General features: G+C 45.8%; 1 protein-coding gene across 1 annotated transcript in view; it reads left to right on the top strand.

The window, feature by feature from the left end:
* The window catches only part of Smco2 (single-pass membrane protein with coiled-coil domains 2), a 29815-nt gene extending 16407 nt beyond the window's left edge, over window positions 1–13408 (top strand). The window contains exons 7-9 of the mRNA XM_057789606.1: window positions 1365–1421; window positions 2297–2472; window positions 13183–13408. Coding sequence (XP_057645589.1) covers window positions 1365–1421; window positions 2297–2472; window positions 13183–13381 — 432 coding nt within the window. The 3' untranslated portion in view covers window positions 13382–13408. The remainder of the gene's footprint in view (window positions 1–1364; window positions 1422–2296; window positions 2473–13182) is intronic.
* Window positions 13409–13825: the final 417 nt, after the last annotated feature.

Below are 13825 nucleotides of genomic sequence, written 5' to 3'. Positions count from 1 at the left end.
GGTCAGAAGAGTGCACTGGATTTTCTGGAACTGGAGTTACAGTTGGGAGCCACCATGACGGTGCTGAGAACGGAACCCGGCTCCTCTGCAGGAGCAGCCTGTGCCCTTCACTGCTGAGTCCTCTCTCCAGTGCTAGATCTTTATGAGGAATAAAAGGTGTAACTAGCAGAAAGAATGGCTGACTAGAGGCTGTTGTGTAAACTTATACTTTTATTTTGACGTGCATGTGTGTGCTGTGTGCCTATATATTTGTGTGGACACAGGTGTATGTGCTGGTGCCAGTGTGTGTGTGTGTGCGTGTGTGTGCAAGAGGCATGAAGTTGATATCAGGCATTTTTTTCAATTGCTCTCCATTTCATTTTGAGACGGGGTCTCTCACTGGTCCAGAGTGCTCTAGTTATGGCTAGTCTAGCTAACCGGTTTGCTCCTGCCTCTCAGGCAGTTCCCACGTGGGTTCCAGGCATCTGAGCTTTTACCCTCTTGCTTGCAAGGCAAGTGCTTCAACCAAGCCAACTTCTCAGTGCCAATTTTTTTTTTTAAACAGACTCTCACTACACAGCCCTGTGTAACTGGAGACTGCTCGTCCATTTCCCAGCTGCTCAGACCCGAATAATCACACAGAAACTATATTAATTATAGCACTGTTTGACCAATGACTCAGGCATATTTCTAGCTAGCTCTTACATCTTAAATTAACCAATTTTTATTCATCTATGTATCACCACGAGGCTGTAGCTTACAGGTGAAGGTTGCAGCGGTGTCTGTCTCCATTGGCAGCTACATAGAATCTCTCTGACTCTACCTACTCTCTCTCTCTCTCTTTCTCTCTGTTCAGATTTTCTGCCTAACTTTACTTTGATAAGCCATTGGCTGAAACAGCTTTATTCATCAACCAATAAAAGCAATACAGAAGGACATCCCACATCAGCCCTGGCTGGCCTTGAATTTGCAGAGATTCGCCTGCCTCTCTCTCTGTGTGCTGGGATTAAAGGCAAGCAGCACTATCCTGGGAACTGATAGTTACAAAGGACAGAAACATCACCCATGTTGGTCTTGGCTATTCTTCTTGCAATACACAGCTCATAATCTGACTCGTGAGCAGTTCACCTCACGTTTGTTCCGTTTTCATTCGCTTCTGTGGTGCTGAGTACCCAGTGCAGGGTCCTGGACGTGGTAGGCGAGCACCCCACCACTGCGCTGCATCCTCAGACCCAGAAATCCACTCTCAAGGGAGCTGTGTCACTGAGCAAACGCGAATATCTCAGCACCGTCACTTTGTATGTGATACAAAGCTAGAGATTGTATTATCTAAACCAGGAAGAAGTGCTTGCCAGTGTTCTCAAACCCGTGAATATCCTTTTTAGGTTGACGCTTGCAACGAAGCCCGCGAGTTAAAAGAGAAACTAATTGAACGGATAGAGGTGAGATGCCCCGAGTCCACCCATCCAAGCAGCTCAGTTGGGTTCCGGCTAAACCTGGCAGTTCTTTCCCAGGAGGCTAAACTACACCTTATTCTGGTCTCTGGTCACAGGTCTTCGTTTTCACCCCTCAGGCTTCTGCCTTGGGCCAAAAGAACCCTGCCGATTTCTGGTGTCTCTGCCTCCTCCTCTGTTTCTCGTCTCTTAGTTATCTGGAGCTTTCCTCCACGTCCACACGTTCTGCATTCTGCAAGACTTAGTGCAGGTGACTTCTCTTCCCCAGACCTCTCCTGTCTCTCGCATGCAGAGACATGCGTTCATCTTTGAGTTTCATCCATGACACCTTAGACGTGGGGAGAAACTTGAATGTGGGCCAGACAGATGGGCTACCACCCTCCTACTCAGCATGCTGGTTCATCAGCATCACTGGGTACACTGGGTACCCAGTCCTGACCCCACCATGCCTCAGCCACACTCCTGAGCATGCCTCTCACACTAATGCACACATAGTCGTGTGTTTTATTTCACAAGCCTTGTACATGCTCCTGTAGTTGACTGCACACTCCTATCTAGTCTGTGTCCTAGCAGAGTGCCCGGTGGGCACCCACCGTAGGTGTGGCATGGATGGCCAGCCTGAATACTCAGATCCAGCACTGGGGTGCCATTCCAGTAGTTAAAAGTTAGCACGTGGGTTTTCCCTCTCTCCCCCAACTGCGTGTGAGTCACTGAGTGTGCCTTGCCATTGGCCACCTGGGGTGTCACGGAGAGAAAGATGTCCTCTGTTGCTGGGTGAGACTGGATGAGACTGGGAGACAATGAGAATTTTTTTTTTATTAAAGAAAGATAGTTGATTGCTCTTTAAATCTCCTCCCTCCCAGAGCTTTTATAAGGAAATGAGCATCCTGAACACTAAGCTGGAGGTGTACCATACACAGAGAAGGGAGACAGACTCCCAAAGCTCTGAAGACTTGGATACGGAGCAATCAGAGCCCCTGCTCCCCGAGGCTTCTCCGACTCCTTCAGGACCACACTCTTCTCCCTACAGTGCGGTGTGGTGAGTAAGACCAGCGGCTGGCGCGGGCTGGACGAGCTTATCCAACGTCATCAGGAGTTAATCACAGCACTTCGGGGGCAGAGGCAGGTAGACCTCTGAGTTCCAGGCCAGACTGGTCTACAAAGCGAGACCAGGTGCACGTGTGTGTGCCTGCATGTTTGAGTGCTTGCATGTGCATGTTTGCGTGTGTGAGTATGTGTCTAGCTTCTCAACATATGAACTATTCTAAGGCCCACTACACATCTTCAAGTGTTGAATAATTCATGTTATTTTCTTTTGTAAATTTTGTGTGTTAATTGAAGTCATAGAATTTTTCTTGTTTTAGCTATACATCCACTGTATTAAGAAGTATATAGGCAAGCCAAGCAGTGGCGGCACACACCTTTAATCCCAGCGCTCTTGAGGCAGAGGCAGGAAGATCTCTGTGAGTTTGAGGCCAGCCTGGTCTACAGAGCGAGTTTCAGGACAGCTAGAACTGTTAACACAGAGTAACCCTGTCTTGAAAAACCAAAAAGAAAGAAGAAAAGAAAAGTATATAGGCATAGATAGCTTTCTGATTACTTCAGATAACCCTGCCTATATGTAATACTTATGTTTTGCCTGTACACAACACCTTTCCAAATCTTTTTAGATGTGTGCAGTGCAGGGAACAGAACTTAGGACCTCATATATGCTAGGCAAGAGTTCTATCACCGAGAAACACCCCAGTACATCTATCTATGTTCTTTTTTCAAAAATTAAAAGTTTTTCGGTTTATTTGCTTTAGTTTGTGTGTTTGGGTGTTTGCTTGCATGTGTGTGCATACACCATACACATGCCTGGCACCTAGGGAGGTCAGAATTGTCCTGGATCCCTAGGACTGGAGTTACGGATGTTGCAAACCATCTCGTGGGTGCTGGGGACTGAACCTAGGTCCACCGAGTCATGTCTCCAGCTTCTCTGTCTACATGCTAAAGAATGGAATTCACAGGCTCTGGTCACCACCTCCGCCGGAGGAAGCTACTTACGAAGCAGATTTGACAGTGTTGGTTTGCTTGACAAGATCACTCCTCCTTACCTTCCTTTAAAAAACTAAAATCACTGTATTGATAAGAATTCACAGACAAAACTTTCACACAGCCAGATTAAGGTAGCCGTTCAAACAAACACTTGCCCAGTCCCAGATCTTGTCTCAGTGAGTTCCTGTGCAGTTGGGAGGGCCCTCTGAAGCTGTGGGACTTGGGGTTGCCTCTCTGTAAGTTCCTGTGCAGTTGGGAGGGCCCTCTGAGGCTGTCAGGCTTAGAGTTGCCTCTTTGTGAGTTCCTGTGTAGTTAGGAGGGCCCTCTGAGGCTGTGGGACTTGGGGTTGCCTCTCTGTGAGTTCCTGTGCAGTTGGGAGGGCCCTCTGAAGCTGTAGGCTCTGAAGCTGGGGGGCTTAGGATTTCACACATCACATCAACTACATTTTTATTCACTTACCACAAAAAAAGAAAAAAGAAAAACACTATGACTGAATCGAAACCAGAAAAGAAATGAACTTGGTAGCTTCTCTCGAGTCCTGTCTTTGACCTGCCATTTGTCCTTCCTTCCACCCGGCACCGCCCTTCTCTAGGGTCCTCACACCCGGCACCACCCCTCTCTAGGGTCCCCACACTTGCTGATGCTTACATATAAACATGTATGCATTGCAGGCTGGGATCTGCAGAAGAGAGAAAACATTTCCTTTCTTTGTAAGATTGCTTGACCATAATAATGGTATATATGCTCAGTTCATCCACTTTCCTGCAAAGTTTGTGATTTCTTTTTTCTTGACAGCTGAACAGTATTCCACAGTGTATATATGCACCACGCTTTCATTTCCCATTTATCTGTCAATGGACATCTAGGTTGGCTCCGTTTCCTTGTGACTGTAACTAGCCTAACAACAAACGTGGATATGCAGGTAGCCCTGGGGCAGGAGATGGCGTTCTCTGGGTGTATGCCGGGGAGCCTCTTCCTTATGCAATACTGGAGACATACTCATGGAAAATGTCAAATCTTCTCTTTTGAGGCAGGGTCTCCCCATGTAGCTCAGGATGGTCTCGACAAGATTGTCTGGGGCTCAGTGCTGGGATTAGAGGTGTGGACCACCATCCTCGCCCAGTTCTGGAGTCCTTGGATCCTCTTCTAGAGCCAACACAACATCTTGGAGAAGTAGTCCTTTCTTCGAGAAAAGATCCCCTGCCCTTCATTTCCAGTCACCCACTCAGACAGAACCCTCAGCAACCTGCTTTCTGGAGCCATTTCCAGTTGTTGTGTTTGAAGGAGACCCCTGCACAGTGGGGGCTTCCTCCCAGACCCCAGATTAGGCACAAACCACACCCAAACACCCATTTTCACAGAGAGATCCTTTATTAAGTGGGGAAGAAAAGATAAGTGGCCGCTTTCAGACTCAGGAAGAAAAACAGCAGCAAATGACCGTGCAGGGGTTGTTTTTAAGAGGTGAAAAGGGGAGGTCTGTGTTAGAATGGGTGAGGATGCAGTGGTACAGGAGACAGAGGATGAGGGAGAAGGGGAAGAGGACAAGGGGGAGCAGGCAGGGGTGTTTATTTGTCCCTGAGGATCAAAGGACTGCCACTGGTTAGAGGGGAGACAGATGGGATTCACAGACAAATGGTGGTTTATAGGGGCAAACGGGAAAACCCTGAGTTAGCACACGAGGTGTTCAGTTTTAGTTGGGCATGTTCGTTAGGTGAACCAAAGGGGGCTTTTGATCACTGGACTTTGGCTGTCAGCCTCAGGATGAGGAAGTGGCCAAACAAGGGAATAGACCTTGGCGGTTAGCTTTAGGAATGTAAGCTAGTGGTTTTTAGCAAGGCAGAAGGAATGGGGAAAAGGGTGAGGCCTGCCAGAGCCACGTGCTCGAGTGGGCCAGTGTCCTTTCAGTTCTGAGTCGTCTGTTGTCTGGTTGTGACAGCCTCTGTCCCTGGACCTTGCACATCATCCGGTCACAGCTCCAACATCATACTGCAGCTCAATTGTTTCAGTTCTGTGTCTTCTTAATACTCTGTGAACTATGAAACCGGGATCTTGTCTTTATCATTCTGGGACACACACCACACCCAGGAAATGTCAGATAAGGGGTGATGCCAGCAAGAATGGTAATGACCTCAGAAAACATTCTCTTCCACAGAGTCAACAGGTGGGAAAATGGTCAAGAATCGGGGCCAGAGAGACGGGAGGGTAGGAGCGCTTGTCACTGAAGCGTGAGGACCTGTCTTTTGATCCTCAGAACCCACAGAACATGCCAGTTTCAGTGGCATGCAGAATTCCCACAGAAAGATGGGAGGAGAGACAGGAGAATGTCCCTGAAGCTCAGGGTCACCTAGCCTGGATGGTGTAACAGTTTCCTCCAAGAAGGAAACATTCCATCCTGCAGGAAGCTCCTTCTGCAAGAAGGTGAACAACTCAAAATAACTTCAGGAAGTCCCTGAAGCTGATGAGATTCACCAGGCCCCTTTTTGCCAGGGTAAACAATAAAAACTCAGAGATATCTCCCCCCCCTTACCCCGCAAGCCTCAGACGGAAGGAAGTTGCACTCCAAGAAAGACTCAGACCGGAAAAGCTGCCTGGAGGAGGCAGAAACCAGCCAGGAGCGAGCAAGAGGTTTAGAACAATCCAGGTACCTAGAAAGCTCACTCTCCAGCTTATTGAGCTGCCTGCAAGGCTGTGCAATGGGCTTCAGGCTCCCAGCTTTGTGACCTGTCCCCTGTGCTGGGGTGGGCATTGGTTGATGCAGCTGTCTTGAGTCATTTCTGCTCCTGTAGGTAACCCCTCACCCATATTCCTGTAAGTAACCCCAATAAAACTCACTCGTTCACCAAGTTGAACATGGTCTGTTGTGGGTGCCCTCTCTGAAGGGTATAGATGTGTGTGATACCTATTATGGTCAAAGTAAAATGCTGCAGGTCCCTGAGTGGTGGCAGTGGGCAGTGGGCAGGAGACCATGGCAGGCCACGAAGGTATCGGGTTCCAGGCAGGGAGCTGCAGGGCAGCCCCAGTCCCACAAGGACCCGTAGCTGTGGTGGGTGAGAGACAGAGGCACCCCATGCAGAGAAATTGGGAATTATTTAGTGGGTTATGGAGGGGAAAGGGAAAGGAGGGAAGGGAAGAAGGGAGACGAGCAGAGAGAGAAAAAGAAACAGAAGGGGGGAGAAGTGAGGAGAAGGGAGAGAGGCAGAAACTGCCTCTTCCTGAGAGAGGTGGAAAAGGAAAGAACTCAGGCTGGAAGCAGAAGGAAGATCTGCTTGCCTCAGAGGATAGGGGAGAAAGTGGGAGGGGTTTGTCTCTTAAAGGGACAGGACAGACCATTACATTCCTATCTCATTTTTTATAATAAAAAAGCAGGAGGTTAGGCACAATAGGTTAAAGGAATTGGGACAGTAGATTCTCAAGACTGCTTCCTGTTTATTTGTGGGCACCATCTTGGGGGGGGGCGCTGACAAAGCTGGGTGCTGGTCACATCCTAAAGTAGCTGGTCTCTTTGCTCCTGTATGGTGTTTGTGGTATGGAAATGTCTGGTGTCTCTTACACCTGTTTAAGGTATTGGCAGAACAAAGGACAAAGTTAAGTTTAGGGAAAGAAAATTTTAGCACCAGGGAATTGAGAAGGGGTGTATCTGACCTGTTTAAGGTGGATCCTTTAATTCAGCTCCCTGGAACTCACAAGAACTTTTTTTGTGTGTGAAAGCAGAAGTTTATATTAGAATGACTGTAGCAGATATTTTTTGCATAATGAAAAGTATCTTTAAGACTATGGAAGGCAGAGCGAGAAATAATTTTGATAGCGTGCACTTGTCCTCACAGATTTATAACTTGCAGGTGCACACCTTAACAACTTGTATTTTAATGAAATTTGTTTGCTGAGGCTGTCCTTTTAAACTGACAAAACCTCTCAGCTGTCAAACTGCATCAGAGATCTTTGAGAAGGATAAAATTTTACTTGAGTTATTGATTTTAAAACGACAGAGAACTTACTTGGTTGGCACCTAGAGCCCCTCCTCAGGGTCCTCCATGGTTGCTGAAAGTCGTATTTGCTGTTTGCTGTTTAGCACGGGGCTTGTCAGGCTCTAGAAGATCCTGTGGGCCAAGAAATCTGTAGGAAGACAAACCTACCTTGACCTGAGTAGCTAGGCTGTTGATTCCAACGATTCTGTCCACGTCTGGAGATCTTCAGTTTAGATGAAAGGCGGTTTTTCCCAGTGGTCAGCGCTTGGCAATTGAAGGAAATTGCAGATGGACATTGTTGTGTGCCCATTTGTCTTCTGTCTTTGGAGGAAATAGAGTGCTGCTGCTAGGAGCCAACCTGTTTCTTTTTGTTATGAAAATTTTCTAAGCCGGGCGGTGGTGGCGCACGCCTTTAATCCCAGCACTCGGGAGGCAGAGGCAGGCGGATCTCTGTGAGTTCGAGGCCAGCCTAGTCTACAAGAGCTAGTTCCAGGACAGGAACCAAAAGCTACGGAGAAACCCTGTCTCGAAAAATCCAAAAAAAAAGAAAAAAAAGTTTCTAATAGTTAAATATTTAAATGCCATATTCTCCAGATCTCTGAGCAGATGAGGGCTGTTTATCAGGGGTAACTACAGTATAGAATCTGCCTGGAGAACTGGGTCCGAGCTTTACTGTACTGGCTCTCAACAGGTAAAGCAGGGTTGGATTAAATATAAAATATTTTTGTAAGAGACTTAAAAGTACATACCAGTTTAAAACATGAGACTTATTGCTTTGTAGTCTGGGACAAGATACAATGAGCATACAATTATAGCATTTAACAGTAAACATAGGTGCATTTAAGTTCCATGTATGTATACACACACAGAGTGAACAGGAATTGGGTGAGGAGGATGCTTTGGTGGACCCTACCAAAGGCATGCCACTGCACAAAGCACACATGCAACAGAGTCAGCACAAGGGGACCAGGAAAGGAATACCTCAGTAAAGATGGTGGGACTTGGTCACCCGACCTGGTCATCAGTTAAGATGGCGGTGAGGTCACCTGACCCCAGTTAAAATGGTGGCAGTCACATGTTGAATGAAAAAGCCACTATTTTTTGAGCCATGGGAGTTTTAACAAAAGAAACCTAGAGGCGTGATCCATCCTGTTCCTGAGCTGCTGCACCACAAGTCACGGCAGGGAGCAAAGGCTGGAATTGAAAACAGCTCCCTCCTGGATCCGACCGATCTTGTTGGGAGCAGTAGTGGTGTCAGGGACAGTTTAAGGAAAAGCAGAACCGGCGGGATACCAGCGTAGTATTTACAGGCGGGTGACTGATAGTTTGAGGGTATACACCATAGCTGAAAACATGAAAACCCGTGAAAACACCGCAGGGCCTATAGAAGAGCATCCTCTCTATATAGGCTGGGTGTGAAATGGCGGCAACACACCGCAAAGCCTACAGGAAGACATCTCTTTTCTACAGGTGGGGTGTTAAAGCCTCTCTGGCTCCGGTTCAGGCGACTCAGAAGCCAGAGGCTAGAGGTCGCTCTGAGCGGTAACTTATACGTGATCCAAAAGAAAAGAAAAGGAAAGAAAAGAAAAGAAAAGAAAAGAAAAGAAAAGAAAAAGGAGAAAGAAAAATCCAAGGGACTCTGGGCCCCAAATCCAATCTACCGCACAGCTTGTGCACAGGAGGACCAACCCTGGGTTGTCGGGTCTCTTTTTTGGCTATGGGAAGCAACCAGAGAGGAATGTCAGTGAAGGGCTCAACCGTAGCCATGAAGGCTGTGATTGGGGGCTGGAAAGGGAAAATTCACCACCGAAGCTGCTGCTGTGCGTGAAGGTTGGTGTTAAGACAGACACAACGCAGAGCTGTTGTAAAGAAACCTGGTTCCGCCTCTATTGTCAGTGTGTCCTGCAGAATGTCTGGCATACTCTTTCATGAAACAAGAACCCTGAAGGACTGTCTCACCTTTAGGCAAGTTCAGCAGTCATCTCTCTGTGGGTCCTACATGTCCAGTATACAGCATGACATCAAGCAGCCCAGGCAAAAACAGTTCTTGCCCAAATGTCTAATAAACCCCATGAGGAGCCTCTTCAATGCCCATCATCCTCTTGAAGTAATTGATGCTGCCAGGAGCAGACATATCTCATTGTCATGAGAAGTCTTAATTTCTTAAAACATTTTAAATGCCATATTCTGTAGTCTTTGAAAGACTTGAAGAATACCTATCTAGTTGAAATACATCTCTTTACATCTAGAAAACCTAACTAACATGACTACAAACTTGACTATTATAGATGGCTGTCTATTAACTGTATTTCTTAATTACACATTGCATTTTTAAATGAGCTGCACAAACACAATACCTTAAACAAGAGCAGAAATACATATAACAAAATTGACCTTAAGTTTGTATCAATAAACCAAGATCCATACCAATGCAAATCTCTATAGCATACCCCTCTTTAAATGTAAGCAAACATTTATATACAATATTTAGGAATTTGGGCATATTTCTCTCCAAACTGCTTCCTGTTTTTTGTTGGGTGAAGTATTTTTGGAGGTGTTCACAGCAATGTTTCAGGGGTTTTGGTTCATCAAACCACATTAGTCTGTAATTAATTCACAGGTTTTCATCTTCTGTGGAAACAAAAGAAGAACCTCTTTTCCAAGCAATGTATCCTTAGACTCAAATTTTGGAATCAAGATACCTTTATGATGGTTGAACATACAATGAAATGTCTCTCATTGCATAGCTCTTTAACAGTCAAAAAATTCAAAGAAAACACAATGATATACATAATCCAGACTCTGTGTGTATATTCCATCTTTACGTGGCTTATATTTCTTTATTACTTTTTCTACAAGTTTAATATTTATCTTATTATCTTTACTCCTTTAATCTATGACTGTCTGTTCTCTGTCCCTTTAAAGACTTTGTTTTTTTTTAGACCATTTACTTTCTTTTATAACTATATACTTTTTTCTCTCTCCCAAACCTACATACATTTCTTAAACACAGCATGTCTCATTTAGAGGTTTTTTTTTTATTTTAATCTGAATCTGTCTTTATTGCATATATTTAATCTTTTTCTGACCAGAAGTGCCTCTTAAAAAGTTAAGCGGTGTTACAATGACTAGGGATGCTTGGCCTTTTGGCTCTACCCAGCCCAACATGTCAGAGGAGGTCTGTTCACTGCGTCTGAGAGTCATTCTCTCCACCCCAGATCCAGGGTCGGGTCGCAGCAGGTCTGTGGTGCCATTAAGCAAGTGGTAGCACTCTGCTCACAAACCCCATTTAAATGCTCTGTAGCTGGACCACCTGAAAGAGTCAGAGCTGCTTGTTCTGGTGAACCAGGAAGCTGCCATTTTGAAACTGTGCAGCTTTTTTTTTTTTTTTTTTTTTTTTGCTATCGCTGAGTCAGGAAACCTTCTCTTAAAAGAATCGTGTTTCAGCTTGCTTCTAGCAAACAGAGCCCATCTGATCAAATGATTAATTGTTTTCTTTTGTGTCTAGAATTACTTTTTAAGCTTTCTCAGGTTTTACGTGGATTTAGTTGACCACATTGGCACACTAATTCATTGTAGAAGGTCGCTTGTTTGTTTCCCGACTGCCTGGCAGATCAGACCCAAAATAACCACAGAAACTGTATTAATTAAATCACTGCTTGGCCTATTAGCTCTAGCTTCTTACTGGCTAGCTCTTACATATTAATTTAACCCATCTCCATTAATCTGTGTATTGCCACGAGGCTGTGGCTTACCAGGTCAAGTTCCGGTGTCTGTCTCTGGTGGGGCCACATAGCTTCTCTCTAACTCTGCCTTCTTTTTCCGAGCATTCAGTTTAGTTTTCCCTGCCTAGCTCTATTCTGCCCTGCTATAGGTCCAAAGCAGTTTTCTTTTTTAACCAATGATATTCACAGCATACAGAGGGGAATCCTACATCATACATCTACATATAGATGTGTATATGTAGGTCTCTGTCTCTATCTCCATCCATCGCCAGATGAAGGTTCTATGGTGATATGCAAGATATTCATCAGTATGGCAATAGGATAGGGCCATTTCAGGCTCCCTCTTGTCAGCTGCCCAAGGAACTAGCTGGGGACATCTCCTTGGACACCTGGGAACCCCTCTAGAGTCAAGTCTCTTGGCAACCCTAAAATGGCTCCTTTAATTAAGATATATACTTCCCTGCTCCCATATCTACCCTTCCTCCATCCCAACCCTCCCATTCCCCCAAGCTCTCCCCATCCTCCCCTTCTCACTTTTCTCTCCCCATCTCCCTTTACCCCCACCCCACCCCCACCCCCAAGTTCCCAATTTTTGCCTGGCAATCTTGTCTACTTCCAATATCCAGGAGGATAACTATATGCTTTTCTTTAGGTTCACCTTCTTATTTAGCTTCTCTAGGATCATGAATTATAGGCTCAATGTCCTTTATTTATGGCTAGAATCCACTTAGGAGTGAGTACATACCATATTCATTTTTTTGGGTCTGGGTTACCTCACTGAGCACTGGACTGAGCTCCCAAGGTCCAAATGAGGAGCATAAGGAGGGAGAACATGAGCAAGGAAGTCAGGACCGCTAGGGATGCACCCACCCACTGAGACATTGGGGCTGATCTAATGGGAACTCACCAAGGCCAGCTGAACTGGGACTGATGGAGCATGTGATCAAACAGGACTCTCTGAACATGGCTGACAATGGGGGCTGACTGAGAAGCCAAGGACAATGACACTGGGTTTTGATCCTACTGCATGTACTGGCTTTATGGGAACCTAGTCTGTTTGGATGCTCACCTTCCTAGACCTGGATGGAGGGGGGAGGACCTTGGACTTCCCACAGGGCAGGGAACCCTGACTACTCTTTGGACTGGAGAGGGAGAGGAAGTGGGGGAATGGGGGAGGGAAATGGGAGGAGGTGGAAGTTTTTAATAATAATAATAATAATAAATAAGATGTGTATATGTATATATAACTTTTCCAGAATTGTGAGAATTAAGGATTTAGTATCCATGGCATATAAAGAACTTTTATAATGCCAGGAAAAAAAAATACAACCCAGATTTTAAAAACAGGTAAAGGACTTAGACAGTTGGCCAGAGGAGGTACACAGCTGGCCGGCAACCACATGAAGACATATGCAGTGGTATTGTCCATTAGAGGAATGCACATGAAGACATGCAGTGGTATTGTCCATTAGAGGAATGCACATGAAGACATATGCAGTGGTATTGTCCATTAGAGGAATGCACATGAAGACATATGCAGTGGTATTGTCCATTAGAGGAATGCACATGAAGACACATGCAGTGGTATTGTCCATTAGAGGAATGCAAATCGGGACACAGTGAACACAGTAAGAAGCTGTTTCATACCCACTCTAGTGTGCAGTGTACAGAATAATTTTATATGCCACTGCGTACGATGTCACATGTTTGGTGACCATGCACCATTTAAAATAAATACTACAGACGGTAGAAAATTAATACATCTTTAAAAGTCAATCAAAATCAGCGATCCTATAGTATCAAACAGACGAATGCGGCTCCAACTGTATCCAGAAAGGGTACATTAACACAAAGAGCAAAAGTGACCAAACGAGGTCGTGTGGGCGCATGCGCGGCTTCCTCCTTTTACAGATTGCGGTCATAGGTCAGAGACCCCCCCCATCCCCGCCCCAGGGTGGAGCGGAGGGAAAGGCCGGTCTGCTCCTTCAATGCATCTGAACGCATGTGTCTTCTTTGCTGTAGGAAGCAGGCATTGAAGCTCTTCGTCATGGTCTACGTGGTCACCATCACTGGTCTGTCGTGTTATATACTGTTCGTGGACGCCACATTTCTCTTCGAAAGGGTGCTGCCCAGTGTGCTGGGGCGCCGCACCATGTGGGAGCTCCGGGAGATGATGGCGCCTTTCCTGAATCTGGAAGCGGAGGACTTGTTACCGTCCTAAAGACCCAGAAGTTGCTGATGCCGGCTCTCTCCCTCTCTAATAAATTTTACATGTTCTTATGTTATAGTGGTTAGCTTATTTTCAAAAGATGCCATTCAGTGTTTTTAAAGGATTTTGTTATTATATAATATTCAGTTGGATCACAGAAAAAGTGATCAACACAGGATCTACCGGCTCTGTGGGCTGGGGCTCCAGGGCCGTAACGGGCATATCTTGATTTTCTCAATGTTCATCATCTTTCTCCTGACAACCTTTGAAAGATCCATCTTTTCTTAGCAAAGATGGATACTAAGGCCCTCTGACACTGCCCCTGCCTTTCCGCAAGGCAGCATGCGCAGGCACGTACACTCATGAATGTAATCATGAACACATACATGCTTGCGTGCAGACATGCTCAGGCACACGCACACACACACACACTCGCATATGCACACATATGCACAC

Source organism: Chionomys nivalis, chromosome 1 (genome assembly GCF_950005125.1).
Source record: "Chionomys nivalis chromosome 1, mChiNiv1.1, whole genome shotgun sequence".
Taxonomy (NCBI): domain Eukaryota; kingdom Metazoa; phylum Chordata; class Mammalia; order Rodentia; family Cricetidae; genus Chionomys; species Chionomys nivalis.
This window is presented reverse-complemented; position numbering and strand designations above follow the sequence as displayed.